General features: G+C 34.5%; 2 protein-coding genes across 3 annotated transcripts; one reads left to right on the forward strand and one right to left on the reverse strand.

Annotated features, from left to right (window-relative positions):
- Nucleotides 1-5,288, reverse strand: LOC103439907 (phosphoglucomutase, chloroplastic-like). The gene is made up of 22 exons (XM_008378559.4): nucleotides 4,878-5,288; nucleotides 4,661-4,726; nucleotides 4,452-4,496; nucleotides 4,265-4,357; nucleotides 4,011-4,063; nucleotides 3,817-3,868; nucleotides 3,640-3,708; nucleotides 3,389-3,457; nucleotides 2,939-3,061; nucleotides 2,800-2,849; nucleotides 2,558-2,636; nucleotides 2,395-2,459; nucleotides 2,247-2,314; nucleotides 1,942-2,060; nucleotides 1,773-1,847; nucleotides 1,537-1,652; nucleotides 1,122-1,263; nucleotides 890-971; nucleotides 774-820; nucleotides 594-671; nucleotides 378-483; nucleotides 1-300 (listed from the first exon to the last, which is right to left on the reverse strand). The coding sequence occupies exons 1-22, from the start codon at nucleotides 5,208-5,210 to the stop codon at nucleotides 233-235; spliced, it is 1,998 nt and encodes a 665-aa protein (XP_008376781.3). The 5' UTR covers nucleotides 5,211-5,288; the 3' UTR covers nucleotides 1-232.
- Nucleotides 5,289-8,876: 3,588 nt separating this feature from the next.
- Nucleotides 8,877-15,643, forward strand: LOC103406504 (agamous-like MADS-box protein MADS3). Of its 2 annotated transcripts, XM_029103539.2 has the most exons (8): nucleotides 8,902-9,170; nucleotides 10,982-11,057; nucleotides 13,317-13,378; nucleotides 13,481-13,580; nucleotides 14,204-14,245; nucleotides 14,837-14,878; nucleotides 15,012-15,082; nucleotides 15,392-15,643. In XM_029103539.2, coding segments are annotated over exons 1-8 (576 nt in total). In that variant the 5' UTR covers nucleotides 8,902-8,988; the 3' UTR covers nucleotides 15,393-15,643. The 2 variants fall into 2 exon arrangements, with proteins under 2 accessions (XP_070682626.1, XP_028959372.1); XM_070826525.1 differs by lacking the exon at nucleotides 14,837-14,878 and having other exon boundaries at nucleotides 8,877-9,170.
- The last annotated feature ends 1,956 nt before the right edge of the window (nucleotides 15,644-17,599 follow it).

The following is a 17,599-nucleotide window of genomic DNA, read 5'->3' on the forward strand; positions in this document are numbered from 1 at the left end:
AACAATGAAATGGCATCACTTATTGAACCGAGGAATCAGTATCTTTATTCTCACATCCACATACGTCAACATATTATACAAGGATCTTCAGGCCTTGTTTCTTTTCCAGAAAGCTGGGACTGCCTACCGTAGACCAAAACTGAACATGGTGAATCTGTGTCACAATGCGCTGCTTCCGGCAAATCTTAGGGTAACATTTTGACAGAAGAGACCGGTCATGGTGTCATTGTGCTCATGTGATGACTGTGGGCTTCTCCTTTCCAGTGAATTCCTTCAGCTTCGATACAGACAACGCCAAATCTAAAGCGTAACAAGAAAAGGAATAATAAGTAACCATGTCTGTAAGGGTTTGTTATAGAAACAACAGAAAAACTAACCTATCAATGGCTTTAGTGCCATTTGGGCATCCGCATCATGTTTAGAGGCATCTGGTTCATATTGTTCTATGTAAATTCGAACAGTTGCTCCTGCTGAACCCGTTCCCTATATAGTATATGAAATTTGTAAGTTACTTCCGTTTTGATGAGGATTAAGTCCTAAAGATTAAAGTGTAAATAAGTCATTATCGAAAGTAAACAAAGAAAGTTTATTACTGATAAGCGATATATGATCCTTGATCCATCGGTAAAAACAAACCGAACACCTTGCTTCGATGCCACACTTCCATCAACCTGCAAAATTGTATTAGATTAGAATAAGTTGATCTAGCAAACTCTATTCATTTGCTTTAAGTCAAATTTGATGGAGGAAGGAAAGCATGTAAAGGAACTTACAGGATCAGTGTACGTAAAGTCATCAGCGAATTGGAGAACGTAATTTCCTATGGGATGATAACTTTCAGCATCCAAGATCATGATAGTATCAAGAGAAGTAGAGGGTCCAAACTTACCATACTTGTCACCGGTCCTGCTGCTAGAGATCAATTCTCGAAGATAATCTATCATTTTGCTGGCACCTGCAGACTCGCATTCCTGGGTAAAGATTACACCAGTTAAAAAACTGCACCAATCCCAATAAAATACAAATCGATCCAGTTTGTGGATACTCAAAGTTTCACGACTGAAACTGAAGTATAGACTTTGATTGTGCAAGGATGGTTTAAATGCAGTTGTGATGCTCACTTCATAGTCATATCGAGAAAAGAAATTTCTTCCATAGGTTGCCCAGTGTTCCTTCACAACATCTGAGACAGAGACCAACTTCTCCCCACGTTTTTTGTCTTTGTTTCGATATGCAATGATTGAAAGCCAAGCTAAAACAGCCCTGTCATTGGTAAATACTCGAGTCATTTTACATAAGAAGTGACAATTTTTTTTCAAAACGCCACAAGTGACAATTCATTGGGATCGAATGGAGAATAATCTGTTTAAAAATGAAAAGGAGTATTTCTAATGTTTTGATATGCCCCATGAAGGCAAACTTAAGCAGAGAATTACAGCTTTTGTTAATAAGCAGCCCACATATGAGAAGTCTTCTTTAATGCAGACAAAATGTGCACCACCCTGATCACCCTAAAATATAGATTTAGACAAATACCATATGCCATCTTTCTCGCGGATGTGATCAGAACCTGTTCCAAAACTCTCTTCCCCGCAGATAGATAACTTCCCAGCATCCATAAGATTACCAAAGAACTTCCAACCAGTGGGAACCTGAGCCCAAGAAAGTACATCATATGTTACTTGAAAAGCGTCTTGTAGAAATAAACCACTGCACCAAATACATTATGATTCTACGTCTTTTATCAATACAATAGTTAAGGAGAACTAAACCTCAAAGAAAGGAAGCTTCAATTTTTCAGCAACACGATCGAGTGCACCACTTGTTGGCATGGATCGAGCTAATCCCTAAATAATTAAAGGGAAAAAAAAAGTCACCTCTTGTTGTTCTGCAGGAAAACCACACTGCAAACAAAGAACGATGGAACAAAGGGTGCATGACCTTGGGGCCACCCCGGAAGTATGGAATAGCTTCTTGTGCATTGGCTGCAATAATTGCAACAGAGTCTGAAGGAGTGACAAAAAAGCTTCTACCAAGAATCATGTTTCTATCACCATCCCCTAATAAAAGAGAAAACGTTTTTGTTATTCGAGAAAATGGTACGTCCATTCCAGCTTCTAAACGGCAGTTACATAGAAAAGCTGTACAATGAATGACTTTGGCATTTCCATGCTAAATCAAACGGCATGGCTCTTTAGTCATAAAGTCATTCACACAAATTCTACCTCTTTAGTCATCTAACATACCATCACTAGCAGCCCCAAAGTCAGGTCCATTTTCGCTATACAGAATGTCAACCAAATCCTTGGCATATCTATTTGACAACATAAGTCGAAATTAGCAATGGCCTCATATAATATGAAGGTAACATTAATTTAATTACTAATCTCTTACGTAAGATTAGGATCTGGATGACCATGACCAAAATCCTCCAGAGGCACTCCATTTGAAATTGAATCCTGCACACGGCATGCCAAACATCTCTCATTATGAATAGAGAAATTAGATAATATAGAGTATAATCACTTTCAAGTTGTCCTATATTTATCTAACGTACTGGACTGGCTCCGAGCTTATCCACAAAGATGGGTTTTGCATAAGCACCAGTAACAGCATGCATTGCATCAAACATAAACCTGAAACGTTCATGTCATTAAGAAAATAATACCCTCTATGATTTTGAAAATTTTACACCCAAGCACGGGGCAAATGAATGGGAAGTATTTCCTAATTACCAACAACTTTGCAGTTATAAACTAGCATACGGTTAGAGTCATTGGTATAAGGCAACTAACATACCTGAAGTCTAACTGTAGAAGACTCTTGATAAGCTGGAAGTCAAATACATTCTGCACGAAATCCCATATAGAATTAATTGTCTCAAAACTGGATGAATTTTCATCTAAATATGCTAAAATGCATGATTTTTGTTTCCCACCTCCAACAGTTCCAAATAGTCAGAAACCGGATCTACAACTTCAACACTGAAGTTCCCATACTTTACAACTCCAAGAGTAGATAGGTCAACATCAGCAATATCTGCTACCTTTATTTCAGAGATCTGCATTGTACTTATACGATTCAAACTTAAATCAAATAGAGAAAAGTACAGTAGGAAATTAGAAACACATGAAATTCGATGCAAAGTTCTAAGTTTTGAGCTTATGCTTCAACACTCTATATTAGAGTCAAAACTTCTCCTGCTGGAGATTGTTATCCGGCAATCAGCTGTTTTTCCAAAGTAATTGTTAGTGTTGAATACTACAGCTTTTGCTATATTGAACTCTATATGAAGAAATGAAAGCAAAGAAAAACCGCACAACACTCAACAAGTACAAATAGCACGATAGGAAGTGAAGCAAACATGCACATAAAACCAGATACTTACAGAAAGAGTGTTTCCGTAAATCTTATCTGTGATGGACTCGGGTGCAGGTTGACCACTGTTGTAATTAAACTGGAATGTGAACACGAGTCAGATATGATGAAGTAGTGGATTTGGAGAAATTGCAATGCATAAACACAAAACCAAAAGAAATTCAAGAAAAAATAGTTGAAACATGGAAACTTCGAAGACTAGATCCTATCATATTACAATACACCATCCATTCTTTAAATTATGTATGCATAAGAACTCACCTTAATACCCCAATCATAATCAGGTCCACCAGGATTGTGGCTTGCACTCATAATAAATCCCCCATTGGCCTATAAAATAATTGATTAATTAGTAACAAGATAAAGGAAAAATAAATCCAATTAAACACGATGTGTCAAGATGCCGAAGTACAGAAAAATCAAGCAGCACTAGCTTGCCTTCTTCTTTCTGATTACTGCAGAAACGGCAGGTGTTGACAAAATTCCTTCCCTGCATCAACAAAAGCTCATCATCAACTCGTATATTTAAAGCCAAAATGCATTACGTAGAAGAGTAAAAATAAGAATCACAAGATTAAAACAAGCATATGAAGGCACTACCACTGGAAATATCAGCCAACCAATACACTTACTTGCCAACCAAAATTTTCCCAACACCGTTCCCTGCGGCAATTTTGATAATAATCTGCATTGTACATCCACAAAGATTATCACTAACAGGGGAAGTAGGATTTCTTTTTCTTTTTTTTTTTTTTTTTTTTTTTTTTTTTGTGGAGAAGTAGGATTTCTAGAATCAACGGAAACAGAAGAAAGTAAAGCAAACACAAAAATTTTAATACAGGTTCGATTGTTTATGAAAATAAAGGATGAAACGTCGAAAAAGAACCTGCGCAGCTTCACGATTAAAGTAACGACCATCACCTCCTAACACTAATACCCCATTCTTGTAATCCTCAGACGGCAAAGAATCAAATAAAGCCTATACACCAGAAAAATCTAAATGACATTCAAAACCACAATGCAGTAAAAGCAAAGATGAATTCAATACCCTGAATAAGTGCAAGTATTCATACCTGAATCCAATTTGCAAGGTAATTTTCTTGCTGAAAAACTTTCACCTACAAATCGGATTATAATTTTCGGAAAAATAAGAATCAGCCTTCAATTATATATTTGATTTGCAAACACAATGTAGGAAAAAAAGGTGTTCAATTTAGCACCCTTCAGATTACAGAAAGTCCACTCAAATGAACAAAACGGCATCAAATATTCAATAACCAACCTTTTTTCGGAGACCACTGGTTCCAGTCTTCTGACCTTCAATTGGTTTGGTGGGAACCAAATTAATCTGAAATAAAAAGAAACCCCATTTGTTGAATCAACCCAGAATTCAAAACCAATACAGATTGACAGAGAAAAACACATTCATACATATATACACACACATAATGCAAGACACACATAGAAATTAATGTCTAATATACAACTGAGTCAGATACCTTGATGCCCTGTGGATCAGCAACCGTGGTTGGGGAAGAAGAGGAGGAGGAAGCGGCTCTAATAGTGAGGGAGTGTGAGGCTTTGAGTAGGAGGTGCGGAAGGGGAGAGGAGGAGAGGAGAGAGAGAGATTGGTTAGGAGGAGACAGAGTGGCCTTTGATGATGGTGGTGGTTTGGGTCTGAAGGTCGGGGAGAGAAGGTTGTGTAATCTGAGAGAAAGTGCCATTTTTCTTGAGTTTGTGTTGCAGAGGGTAGAGAGAGAGAGAGTGGAAGATGTTGGGGAAGATTTAAGTCTCTGAATGCTGACAGATTCAAACAAGTTTGGAAAATCCATGGTTGCCACATGTACGTTCGGAAACACTTATCTAGAGAGTTGTGTCATCATGTGAAGTTGAAGTGTGGAATTGCTTTTTCAGATTTTTTAATGTGCCGAGTATACGTTACAAATGTAATAATATAATTAGTTAAAAATTTATAAAAATTTTACAAATTTTATTATGAAACTTGGTTTACGAGTGGTATTCCAACACTGAAAAATTTCTCTTCCATGTTTTCTCAGGAAAATTTGATCACTTTTTCGAGTTATATATAATAGCGTCTCTAAGAGAAGTAGCAATTGGATAGAAAAATTAGATTTTTTTGTGCTATGTAAGAAAAACGCATTTCCAATCAAGGTAGCAACTCAAATAGTAAATTAAAGAATTCTCAATTGCTACTTTTTAAAGTTAGTAAATTGGATCACGGAATATATTTTATTCCATAAGATAAGATGAAATTAAGATATTAATATTTTAGATTGAAAGATAAAATTTTAAGAGTTAGATGTGAAGTGTAGGTTGGAATGACAAATTTTAGTATAAATGTGCCAATTGAGTTAGCGAAGTAACACTTTTAAAGAAAAGTTTTGGTAACTCTTTTAAAGATGCTCTAATATGTATATTTTAGGGATGCGATATTCACACACTCTTTTTAACATTTCAAACATTCTTCTAATTTTCGTCTGTCGGATCAGATGAATTGAAAAATATTAAATGACAGAAATTAACAAGAGGTTTATAAAAAGTAAAAATGAGTGTGTGAATAGCATATCCTATTTTATGGTACATAATGAATATGGAGGTGTAAATTTAATATTCAGGCTAAGGTATAAATGAAGGATGTAATCACTTTCACAGTTTTAGATTGTGACAGCCACTAGCATATACCCTTGTAGAAAGGATATTTCCGATTTGGAACCACAACAAAAATCAAGTTTTTTCGCCATTTACACTATATCTATTTTTCTGGACTTGTAAGTAAAATATTTTATATTTGAATCTCGTAAATGACGAGTTTAAAATTAATTGTTTCTTCACCTTTTTTGTATCCGCAGTTAAGATTGCAAAAATAAGAGCTTGATTACCACTTGTAAATAATCCGAGAAACATGGCAGGTATATGAACTACTGAAGGTACCAAAGAAACAAGAACAACTACTACTAATTCATTAGCTAAAATATTTCCAAAAAGTCAAAAACTAAGCGTTAACACTTAATATATCGTTGTTTTAAAGAAAAAAATTGGATAAAAGCTTTTTTAGTATTTCTAATGTCCAACAATAGGGATAAGGATCCTCTCCTGAGCAAATGGAGAGGATCTTCCTGACTGGGTCCATCGGGCCGTTCAAAATTTATCCAACGGCTACAATTATTATAACTTTTAGTGGAGCCTCCTATTTGTAGCCGTTGGATAAATTTTGAACGGCCCGATGGGCCCGGTCAGGAGGATCCTCTCCATTTGCTCAGGAGAGATCCTGATCCCAACAATAGGATGCAAGGTCTAAAACACAAGTAACCTATGGGTCTAGAGACAAGTCTTCCAAAGCAAATGGCCCAAATTGGTGTGGAGGGGTATCCAGCATCCAGCAACTCGAATCAAGGGCCAATACATCGGAAGCCAAGTTATTAGTCACGTAACAGAAGGCCTCAAAATTTCAATCAAGACCAAGGTAATGTTTACATTATGTGACTGGAAAAAGGGTACTCATTCGAAATATAGTAAGTGTACCTATTGATACCGAAATTGCATTGTAGAAAAGAACGTAGGCAGAACATACCCAAGAAATCTAACAAAATCGAGTTGGGCTGGCTATTAGTTATGAAATTACTTTATTGTCATTCACTCGTTACAAAGTCAGCAAAGCTTTTTCTATTTTTAAATATCGAGTTTAAAATGTTTTATTTTTGTGGTGTAATTTGATTAATTAATTCTATGTAAAAAAGAATTAAGAACAAGCATATACGGATACATTATCCTTGTGGTGATAAAGTAATCGGAAGATTGTTACCATGATAAAAAAATAATAAAAAATTAGGCTTTAAACTTTGGTGGTGTAGTCTGTTAGCAAATTTACTCTAATTGTGAGATTTCAGTTACATATTTAGGATAAAAATATATTTTACCTTACTCTTTCTATCTTTTCACATCTCTCTTCATCTCTCTGTAATTTATATCTTCACCTTCTTTCTATCCTATTTGTCTATCTCCAACCATTTTCGTGGGTTTTCTAACCGGCCAATTCCCAACCTTGATACAGCCAAATTTCCTACTTTTTCATCCAAAATAAATATTTGAAACAAATAGGGAACAAATAAATTTTTTTTATAAATATTATTATTATTAAGGGGAGGGAGGGTTTCAAAACTATTACAATAATTTGAGAGGAAGTTTTGAACCCGGAACTGATGATGGTAGGTATAAACCAAACACCATATCCATTAAGATATTAGACTATATGCAGAGTATAGGAAACAATTAGATTCAAGTTAGATTGGACTCTAACCAATCTGATGTATGCATACAAAACTCGAAAGGCACGATTTCTAAATATTTCGACGAATCCAGACCTCGTAGTTGGATACACATGTGAAGCTAATAAGGTTCGTAGAAAATCAAAGGGATATGAGCCGATGTAAGAAAAATAAGGACTCGCAATCAAAAGGAACACAAATTGGAGTGTGCTTGAGATTTTCTGTCACCACGAGATTGAAGAAAGTGCATATACAAAGAGAGAGTAGAGAGACAAGAAAGAAGAAGGTGCACAGTTAAAGTACATTTTTTACCTTTGCATTTATCAGATATTTAATAGAAAAATTGCTTTTGACTAAATTTGCTGACAAACTATACTATAAGAGTTTAAATCCTTATTGTTTACCACCGGAGCAATTTTCCGATTACCTTATTATTATGATGACTGTTTATTCTATTAGGCCTTAGAAATAAACACACATGATTCATACTGACATTTTAAACCTTAATTTAGCCACCACTTAAAGCTTGTACAAAAAGAATTGCCACTAATGGAAGAAAAAGTTAACATATAAAGCAATTAACAATGAAACTAATGCTCAGTTGCCCACAGGCCAAAATGCAAAACTTCTCGTGCGGTCAACCATTTAGGATACTACGTGTCGAGATCCTGCTGCAGGGTGTTAAAGTAAATTAGGTTCGACTTCACCAGTATTACTGTACACTAGGGTTGCCGTTGACGGCCTTACAGGGTGTTAAAATAAATTAGGTTCGGCTTTACCAGTAATACTGTACAATAGGGTTGCCGGTGATGGCCCTGGAGCCACACCTGACCACTCCCTTTTGGGATACAGTAAAATTGTACAATGGTAGGCCATTTTTACACTGTTCTAGCACTGAGAAATGCAAAAGCCCATGTACAGAGTCCGACGCGTGTCCTTTAATTTGTCATCATTCTCCTCTCTCACTAACTCTCACTTTCTCGGTCTCTCATAAAAGGCAGATTGTCTGCCCTCTTTTTACCATATCTTTTTCTATCTTCTTTTGTAGTGTGCGGTCACGATTAAGTCATATCAATTTTTTATATTAATTTTTTTATAAAGATAATAAGACAAAAAGCAATAAGAATATAAAATGTTAACGTGATTTAACTGTAACCGTACAAATAAAAGAGAAGAAGAGTATAGTATCTGCCTCCCTCATAAAGTGACCACAAATTATAATGGCAATTAACAAAGTTTGGTTTCTTATAGTCTCTGGTTTTGCTGGTGTTATTGCATTGTACTACTAGTTTTACAGAGAGAGAGAGAGAGAGAGAGAGAGAGAATGGGGAGAGGGAGAGTGGTTATGGAGAGAATAAAGAACAATATCAACCGTCAGGTGACCTTCACAAAACGCAGGAACGGTCTGCGCAAGAAAGCTCATGAGCTCTCTGTGCTTTGTGATGCCCAAGTTGCAGTTATCATCTACTCCAGCCGTGGGAAGCTCTATGAGTTCTGCAGCACCGAGTTATATCCTCCCTCCCTCCCTCCGTCTCTCTCTCTCTCTCTCTCTCTCTCTCTCTCTCGATTTATTATATGTATATGTTATTAAGGGTTTCCTTGTTCTAAACTTTTTATAAAAAAAACCCTAAAAATGTGGGTTTGTTTTAATTTCTTCAATTCCTAAAATTTATCACATACACATATATGTTATATGTATATATGTATGTAAGTAATTACCAAACATAGAGAAGTGATGCATAGGAAGAAACTCGATCCATATATATTTGTTTGTTTGTAATTTGTTTGCTTATAATATAAATATTACATTATAAGTCATCGTATAATTGGTTTGCTTTTTGGTTAACATATGTAAATTCTACATATGAACTATATTATTTCTTTCTTCTTATTGGATTTGTGGGGAGACTTCGTATAGAGGGCCTGTATGCTTCTCCGATGCATCTTAACGTGTACTTGTATTTCTCTGACTGTAGGTACTGTTGATCGTCCTGGGTTTTTTTTCTATTTATTTTTATTTTTGAGTCTTTGTCTATGCTCTCAGGTCTTTCTTTTGGGAATTTATATCTAGGGTTTGTCTCTCTCTATTTCTAAGCTTCAAGACATAAAAACGCTGAGAGAAAGAGAGAGGAATTCAAGAATCAAGAGTGTTTCCTATTATTTGTTTCAATATTAATGTTATGGTTTTAGCAGCTCAAGTTCTGTTAATTAATTACCTTTTTTCTAATTTAATTTCTTGCAGGAATAATAAAGAGTGTTTCCTTTTTTTTTATACATAAACATGTAGATGAATGTGTGTGTGTGTGTGTAAGTTTTCAAAAAAAAATTGTGGGTGGTTGCTACTAACATCATGGTCAAACTGGTTGATTAAGTTAGCAAAAATTCCTTAAAATGCCTTTAATTAATTAATTTTTTAAATTGAACATCATTGATCATAATCGCTCCTCCAACTACAAATATAATACGGTAGAACCTCAATAATCTAATACCAGATAAATTAACAACCTCTATTAATTAATATTTTCTGTTGGCCCCGACTTGGGAAGAACATGCTAAATTGAAAATTCGCTAAAGTTATAAGATAGTACATCATAAAAAAAATTCATACTCACGTAATATATAAATTAATAATTTTTCTATTACTATGACTTTTGTTTGTTTAAATAGATTTTTGCTCGATTAAATGTTCATAAAATACAATAATATATTACATCAAACAATTTAAAATCTATTTCTGGGGAAAACAAGTTGATTCATGAATTTTATTTGGTTAAATAAATAAATAGAATTGATAGTTCGTAAACGTGAAACAAAATACAAAGTACAATATTGCTGAAAATACGAGATGTCTTGATTAATTCGTATTAATTTATCAATTATTTAATATTGAGCTAAATTAATAAATTTCCTTGGTCCCATAGGTAATAACTTATAGAAGTTTAATTTTATGCGGAACCAATTATGTATTTATCGAAATTTATTATGTATTTTCTCCCATTTAGCTAATGGGAGAAAGTAAATTTGTTTAGCTAATGGCACGCATAGTAGACTGGTAAGTGCGTAATATGTGTAGCTAATGGAAGAAAGTAAATTTGTAAAAGTGTGATAAAACTCAACATCTAAATCTTTCCCTATGAGGAAAAATTCCTCAGTTTTTCTCTTAACAGCTGAAGTTTCATAGCGTGCGCACGCACATCAATTGATCTATTCAATCTGATTTCATCTTTCATCCCGCACTCAGTTTTCTGTATCTGTAGTTATATATTGCCTCTAATTTATAAGTATAAAATGTTTGACTGTTTTCCTTCTTTGATCAGCATGAACAAAATCCTTGAGCAGTACCGTCAAAGTTGCTATTCCTCACAGGACAATGTTGCTGAGAACGAAACACAGGTGACATTTCATAATTTCCGAGCTTTATCACAATTCTATTTGCATTTCTGTGTTTGCATGTGCTGGTGGTGGTATGAGCGTCTACTGACTGAGTTATACAGCCTATATGTTCAATCGGCCTTGTTTGCTTTATCGGTTTGTTTATCGTTTCTTCATCTCTTTCACTTCACCTTTTTTTGGGTGTCTCTAGTTCTAGTTGGGAAAAATAGTCAGTTTTCATTGCGGTTTCTTTCTGTTTTTTATTTGGTAGAGTTTTTCAAGTTGTTTCGGAAGAAAAAAGGAAAAAGGAATTGGTTGGACAAACGTGGTCAACTCATGCTTGATTTAGGATGGTAGTCAACTGCGGAAACAGACGGTGGTACTTGGTTTTGACAGACATTGGGCGCGTGTGCCTGGTCTAGGATGGATGTCAACCCGTGTCATCTTCAATTAAGTGAATTAACACTAGTTTGTTTATTGGTTTGAAATTGGCATTGTCAAATTTTTATTTTATTTTTGAAAGTGCACAATAGGGTGGGCATATGGGTCTTTAGACCCGTGGATCTAGACCATATTATCTGGCCCGATGTAAAGTCATCTAGTTCTTACTTTTAATTTCAAAACGATCTGAGTTAGACTCCGTTTGTCTAAAAACAAGTTCATATTTTTTATGTATGGTTAACCCGGCTTGGACCATTTTAGGGTTGTCTTAGCACTTGTCATTTTATTAGTGATCCACAAAGAAGTTCATGATCCATAATTTTATATCTATCTAACCCTATGAAGTAAAACAATAATCGAACTTCTTCAAACAAAGAGTCTTAAGAGTCCCTTTAGAACATTTATTGGTATTAACTTTGTTAGACGTAATTCTTTTGTAATGGAAACACATAAATATTGTTTTATATTGTTGTTTTGTTATACGACATATGATTGAAAATAGATTCGTTCGACTTGTAGGAGTCTGATCATACCAAATGGATCTAATTGAGCCAATTTCACTAACAAAAATACATAGCCCATAATGACTCGAACTCGTTACAAAAAAAAAAAATTAAATAAAATCAAGTCCAATCTACCCAAAATGAACCCAACTTGACCCGCACCCAGCCCTAATTCACTTTCACATAATTGGAATTTAGCATTGGCATCAACATTGGTTCCGATGGATTTTACATTGGAACTGGCCTTGGAACTCATCATTAATTTTCTCCTTGGCAAAAACATGAGTTTGACGGGTGTTGAAAACTTATGTTGTGCTTTGAGATTGGGATATGGAAATGAAAATATTCTTTTGTGTGGTTGAGTTCGACTCTCGTATGTACCAGCAAGGGTGGCAAAAGTGAAATTATAGGAATGGTATGAAGTAGTGGGGATCTTGGCCACCAAGAGAAGAACAATATGACTAACAAAAGGGGAACTAGGATGATTGAGTTACGGGGTTAGCTTGTATAATAGAGCATACATACCACCGCTGCAGTGATAAAATGCGGTATGAGACATGCAAGTCTGCGTGTTTTATTATATAAATTAACGGGTTGGGTAATTGAAGTTAAGCTCCATTCATGGTTTATTAGTTAAATTGTGATTAATGATAAACATGTTATAATTGATTACTTTTTTCATGACACTCGGTTTAGCCCTGATAATAATTCTTGATAACATTTATGTCCCTATTGAGTTGTGGCTTCGCTGACCTTATACATTGTAGACCTTGCATGTTCGATACAAAATTAACAAAGGGTAGACAAGCTAAGGTTGTGTTAGACGAGATATTTAAGAGTTTTTTTTATTATTTTTGTACACCCTATATGGATTTTGGAGTTATTTGAAAAAGAGAAGTTTAGTTTTTCTTTTTATTTTATTTTTACTCACGCGCCGAGGGTGGGATTAATTTTTCCACCGACCCTAGGACTAGGGTGTGACAACATACTTGCCATTTGAAATTTTCATTAAACAAGCACTATTCACTATCCTTGGATTGAAAAAAAAATACTTTTTTGGAAGCATGGTAAACTTTGCTTCTATTTTTTATGTTTTTATACTGTCATTAACAGCAATTTTTTAAATAAACTTTTTTTTTTGTTTTACCAACCATATTTAATGTTTCAAATTTTTTAATAAGCTATTTTTTTTTTCAAAAAACTTATTAAGGACTGAAGCTTGATCCTACTGCACACTATCAGTAGCTAGTGCTCCTTTTTGTTGTAGTGTTGTTGAATGAGAGGCATTCTTTTCTTGATGTGATGAATATTTTCTTAATCGACTTTTTTAATGCAGAACATATGCCAAGAGGTCTCAAGATTAAAGGTCAAACACGAGTCTCTTCAACGTTCACAGAGGTATATATAAAATATAATAATTCACTTATTAATCAATCATATGATTTTTCTTTTGTGCCATTTTATCAAACATACAATCAATTCTTAGTCTCACATATTTAGGCATTTGCTTGGAGAAGATCTGCAACAGCTTCGCCTTAAAGAACTGCTTGTTCTTGAGAAACGACTTGACAGAACTCTCTCAAAAGCTAGACAAGAAAAGGTGTACACACACGCACACAGAGACAAAACTAGCTCATGTTTCTTAATTTGCAGTCTCTCACATGTTATATATGTTTATAATTAAAGATTCAGAAGTATTTTACCTGATTGATCATGGCATCTCGATTGCCTTCATCGACCAATGGCTGATCACTCGCAAAAATTACCATCTAGCTAGAAGGACGGAAAATGATAATATTTTCAAAGTTAATTCTTTTGAAGGGTAAAGACACCTTTAAATTTTTTACCAAGAATTAAAAAGAAGTGTAGAATGTTGAGAATATGAATCTCACATCGAGAAAAAAGAGAGACCAAGCATGTACTTATAAGTAGTTGAACTATTTCCTATTTGTCAATTAGTTTTATAGTGAAATCTCAAATTTCTTTTTACAATGATCACACTATATAATTACGAGTATAATATGTTTCACAATCAACAAGTGTCATAAATTATGTGTATCGTACATTATTGATTTTTCTTCTGTGTTTCTTGATCAACTCCATATATAGACCCTATTCTGTATTGATCTTGATTAAGCTATACATATAAGCATCACCTTATATTTTATATTGTTATTGTTTCAACATTACCTTTTTTTTATCCTTCTGCTTTTGTATATGTAGACGCGGATGATGTTTAATCAACTAGAAGAACTGCGCACAAAGGTAAAAGTATATATGTATTGCTAGCATATACCATGCATCCCAGGGTCTTCCTATCATATGCGATTTTGTGTCCCTGATCCCTAATCATGTTGAAGTTGATTTTTTAACATTATTACGATTAAATATTTCTTCTCGTTCTTCTGTCTTGAAATTTGGTCAAAACTACGTGCATGCAATTCCTTAAAGTGGACTAGATATGTTCGACGTACTTTACAAGTTTAGAAGGGCGATGAAAGGTTTAAACATTTGTTAGAACAATAATAACGTTATTTAGGTACACAAAACTCGTCACATTGATAAGATATACTTTAACATAAATGTAAATTTGTGGATACATTTCAAAATGAGAGTGTACCTACAAGAAAACAATTCTAATATAAGTGCTAAGAGATGTGATTCTATTTATAAGCGGGTTTTCTAGTAGTGTAAAGAATCGGTTATACAATAGAAAATCTTCTAATATGAACGAGGCCATTATATGTTGGACGAGTTACCTCAACAAAATTACGTGAAAACTTCCTCTCATTTTTCTCCCATTCTAGCTAATAACTAGTTGACGTGGTATGATAATTTTTTTGAATAAATTGATAGGAGAACGATTTTGCAGGGGTTAATAAACAGCTTAAACGTGAGGTACTTTATAGTGTATATTCTTGAATTTCTTTCCCCCACCATCTAATGGCTTTTGAAGGTCCTACTTTTTGGATCCACATCTAATGGCTACTTTTTTCTATTTTTGGTGTATGGAATATTGTTGAAATTCTAGCTTCAAGAAGTAGGACCTTCAAATGCCAATCACGTTGCATGTGAAGAACCTACCTTACAATTACACATATGGTAAGCATTTCCTTATTTCCAGTTAATTGCACAAACCTTTTAATTAATATCTTTAATTAGGATATAGGATTTTGGTTGTTTTTAACTGCATGGCTTAAATGCGGATTATACTAATGTGATTTTTTTTTCTCATTGTTTGTGTGGTTTTGTTCACTTTAGTTTTGCATTTTCGATTTGCTACTATTGCATCTATGTTTGATATTTTGTACATCTTTGATATATACTGTTGAATTTTATTTAATAAATACGTAGTTGATTTGGTAAAAAAAATGTTGATGATGCTTGAACGTACCATAAAAATGGATGTAGAGAACATGGATGTGTACCAGTTCCCCAAGAAAAAGGAAACTACTGATCAAGGGTGGGAGGGAGCAGCTGCAACAGTGTGGGCTTTATTTGATTGCTTGTACGAGTACTACTAAGATGTGTTCAGCTCATCGATGTCTAAAACTCTTAATTACTACTAAGATATGTTCAGCTCATCGATGTCTAAAACTCTTAATTACTACTAAGATATGGATGTCTGGAACTCTTAATTACTACTAAGATATGTTCAGCTCATCGATGTCTGCGAACCCTTAATTATGACTAAGTTGCAGGTGACTAATAATTGTGATTTTCTTTTGTTTTCTTGCACAAAAGAAGAATTTTTAATAGAAAAACTAATGAAAAGTGTTTGAAAATTTGAGTTTTAACGATAAAGATAAAATAAAGGGTAAAGTGAATAGTAATAGGATTAACTTTTTAGTGTAAAACTATGATTTTTCGTTAAAATAAACAGTACCGGAAACTTTTCTTTAAAATTCTTATTTTTAATACCTAAAAAGATTTATCCGTAGATATTTTTAAGCATATGATTAATTAGGTACATGTTCTTTTCTCTTTTTTTTATCGAAAAGTAACATTCATTAATCTGAAATTAGGTACATTTTCTATATGCAGATTCTTACATCCCTTCATTGACATCGACACCCCCTTAGGCTATTTTCAACCGAATGAGTACCAAAGGGATTTCTTTAACCCTAAAGTCATGTAAGAAATTATATTTTAATAAACAGTGTCATGTCATATTTTATATTATCTCTAACCTAGGAGGCTAAAGGGTCATAGGCCAAACATAACACATTGACAAAAAATCATCTTCAACCGAGGGGGCAAAATAGTCATAGGCCAAACATAATTTATTATTTTAATTGAATTAATATGATTACTTAAATTAAACTATCTATTAAAATAACATTTTCAGACACATTTTGAGTGTCATTTGTCGCCAAATGAATAAACCTTCGGATTTCTTATCTTTGTATAATCTCAATAATTTTTTGGATAGGATTTTGAGTGACACATGTCGCTAACGTGAATAACTCTTCAGATTTCTTATCTTTATGTAATGTAAATAATTTTTCAGATAAGATTTCGAGTGCCACGCGTCGAGATGTAATTGGTTGTGTAAATTTTAGATAGGATTCTTATCTATGTGACATTTCTTATCTTTAGCTTTCAATGCTGATAAATTGGCTGGATATTGGGGTACAATTCACACACCTTCATCTTTGCCCTCTCTAATATCTCTCTCAATTCAAGTTTGCAATGAATTCCAACTTTGGATCCTCTTCGCATTCCAACTGGGGTCCTCATCCAATTCTGAATTGGAAGATAAATGGGTGTAGATGAGACGAGAAGATGAGAAGTACGATGAAGAAAATGAAGCATGACGCAAACACAACATATATGGCAGCAATGGCTGGAGTCATGGCGTATGAGGAAACTGAAGAACAACCTTGATGCGGTGGCTATGTTGCTGGTCACTATGAGGCTTCATGTCTTCAAGCATTTACTTCATGATGTCCAACATGGCAATCCATACTTTTGATAGAAGATGGATAGAGCAGGCCGCACTGGTTTCTCACCTCATCAAAAAGTTACTATTGCACTCTAAATGCTGGCATATGCCTCCCCAGCTGATGCAATGGATGATACATATGGTATGTCTGAGTCTACATGCCTTGATAATCTTGCTGAATTTTGTCACACAGTTGTTCAAATTTACAAAGAGAAGTATCTCGGTGAACTAAATCAAGCAGATATGGCTCGGCTCTTTCGAAAAGCTGAAGATCGTGGCTTTCCGGGCATGATAGGGTTATTAGATTGCATGCATTAGCAGTGGAAGAACTATCCCACCGGATGGCAAAGAGGATTTAGCTGAAGATTAAGAAAGTAGGTGGTTGCCTTGTTTGACACATGAATTTGAAATGCTTTCTTTGGAGTCTTAATCTCCCAAAATGACACTACAATACTCGGCGTTCACTCCTCTTTAATAACCTGACGACTGGTAAATCACCTCAACTTAATTACTACATCAACGTGCGTCAGTCCAAATGGAGTATTACTTGGCAGATGACATCTACCCAAAGTGAGCGACACTTGTCCAAGAAATTGCAAATTGTGTGGATGATGCCTAAATGTGATTTACCTTACACCAAGAGGCATACCAGAAAGATGTTGAGAGAACTTTCG

This window comes from Malus domestica, chromosome 01 (assembly GCF_042453785.1).
Source record: "Malus domestica chromosome 01, GDT2T_hap1".
Lineage (NCBI taxonomy): Eukaryota > Viridiplantae > Streptophyta > Magnoliopsida > Rosales > Rosaceae > Malus > Malus domestica.

What these genes read in the sequence shown, in the direction of transcription:
- LOC103439907 (XM_008378559.4), bottom strand. Translation starts at nt 5,210, where the DNA reads ATGGATTTTCCAAACTTGTTTGAATCTGTCAGCATTCAGAGACTTAAA. An exon ending in CAGTAATCAGAAAGAAGAAG is followed by an intron (nt 3,709 to 3,816) that starts GCAAGCTAGTGC and finishes ATTATTTTATAG; the next exon opens with GCCAATGGGGGATTTATTAT. An exon ending in ACTTCCGGGGTGGCCCCAAG is followed by an intron (nt 1,848 to 1,941) that starts GTCATGCACCCT and finishes TTAATTATTTAG; the next exon opens with GGATTAGCTCGATCCATGCC.
- LOC103406504 (XM_029103539.2), top strand. Translation starts at nt 8,989, where the DNA reads ATGGGGAGAGGGAGAGTGGTTATGGAGAGAATAAAGAACAATATCAAC. An exon ending in TCTCTTCAACGTTCACAGAG is followed by an intron (nt 13,379 to 13,480) that starts GTATATATAAAA and finishes TCACATATTTAG; the next exon opens with GCATTTGCTTGGAGAAGATC. An exon ending in CAAAAGCTAGACAAGAAAAG is followed by an intron (nt 13,581 to 14,203) that starts GTGTACACACAC and finishes TTGTATATGTAG; the next exon opens with ACGCGGATGATGTTTAATCA.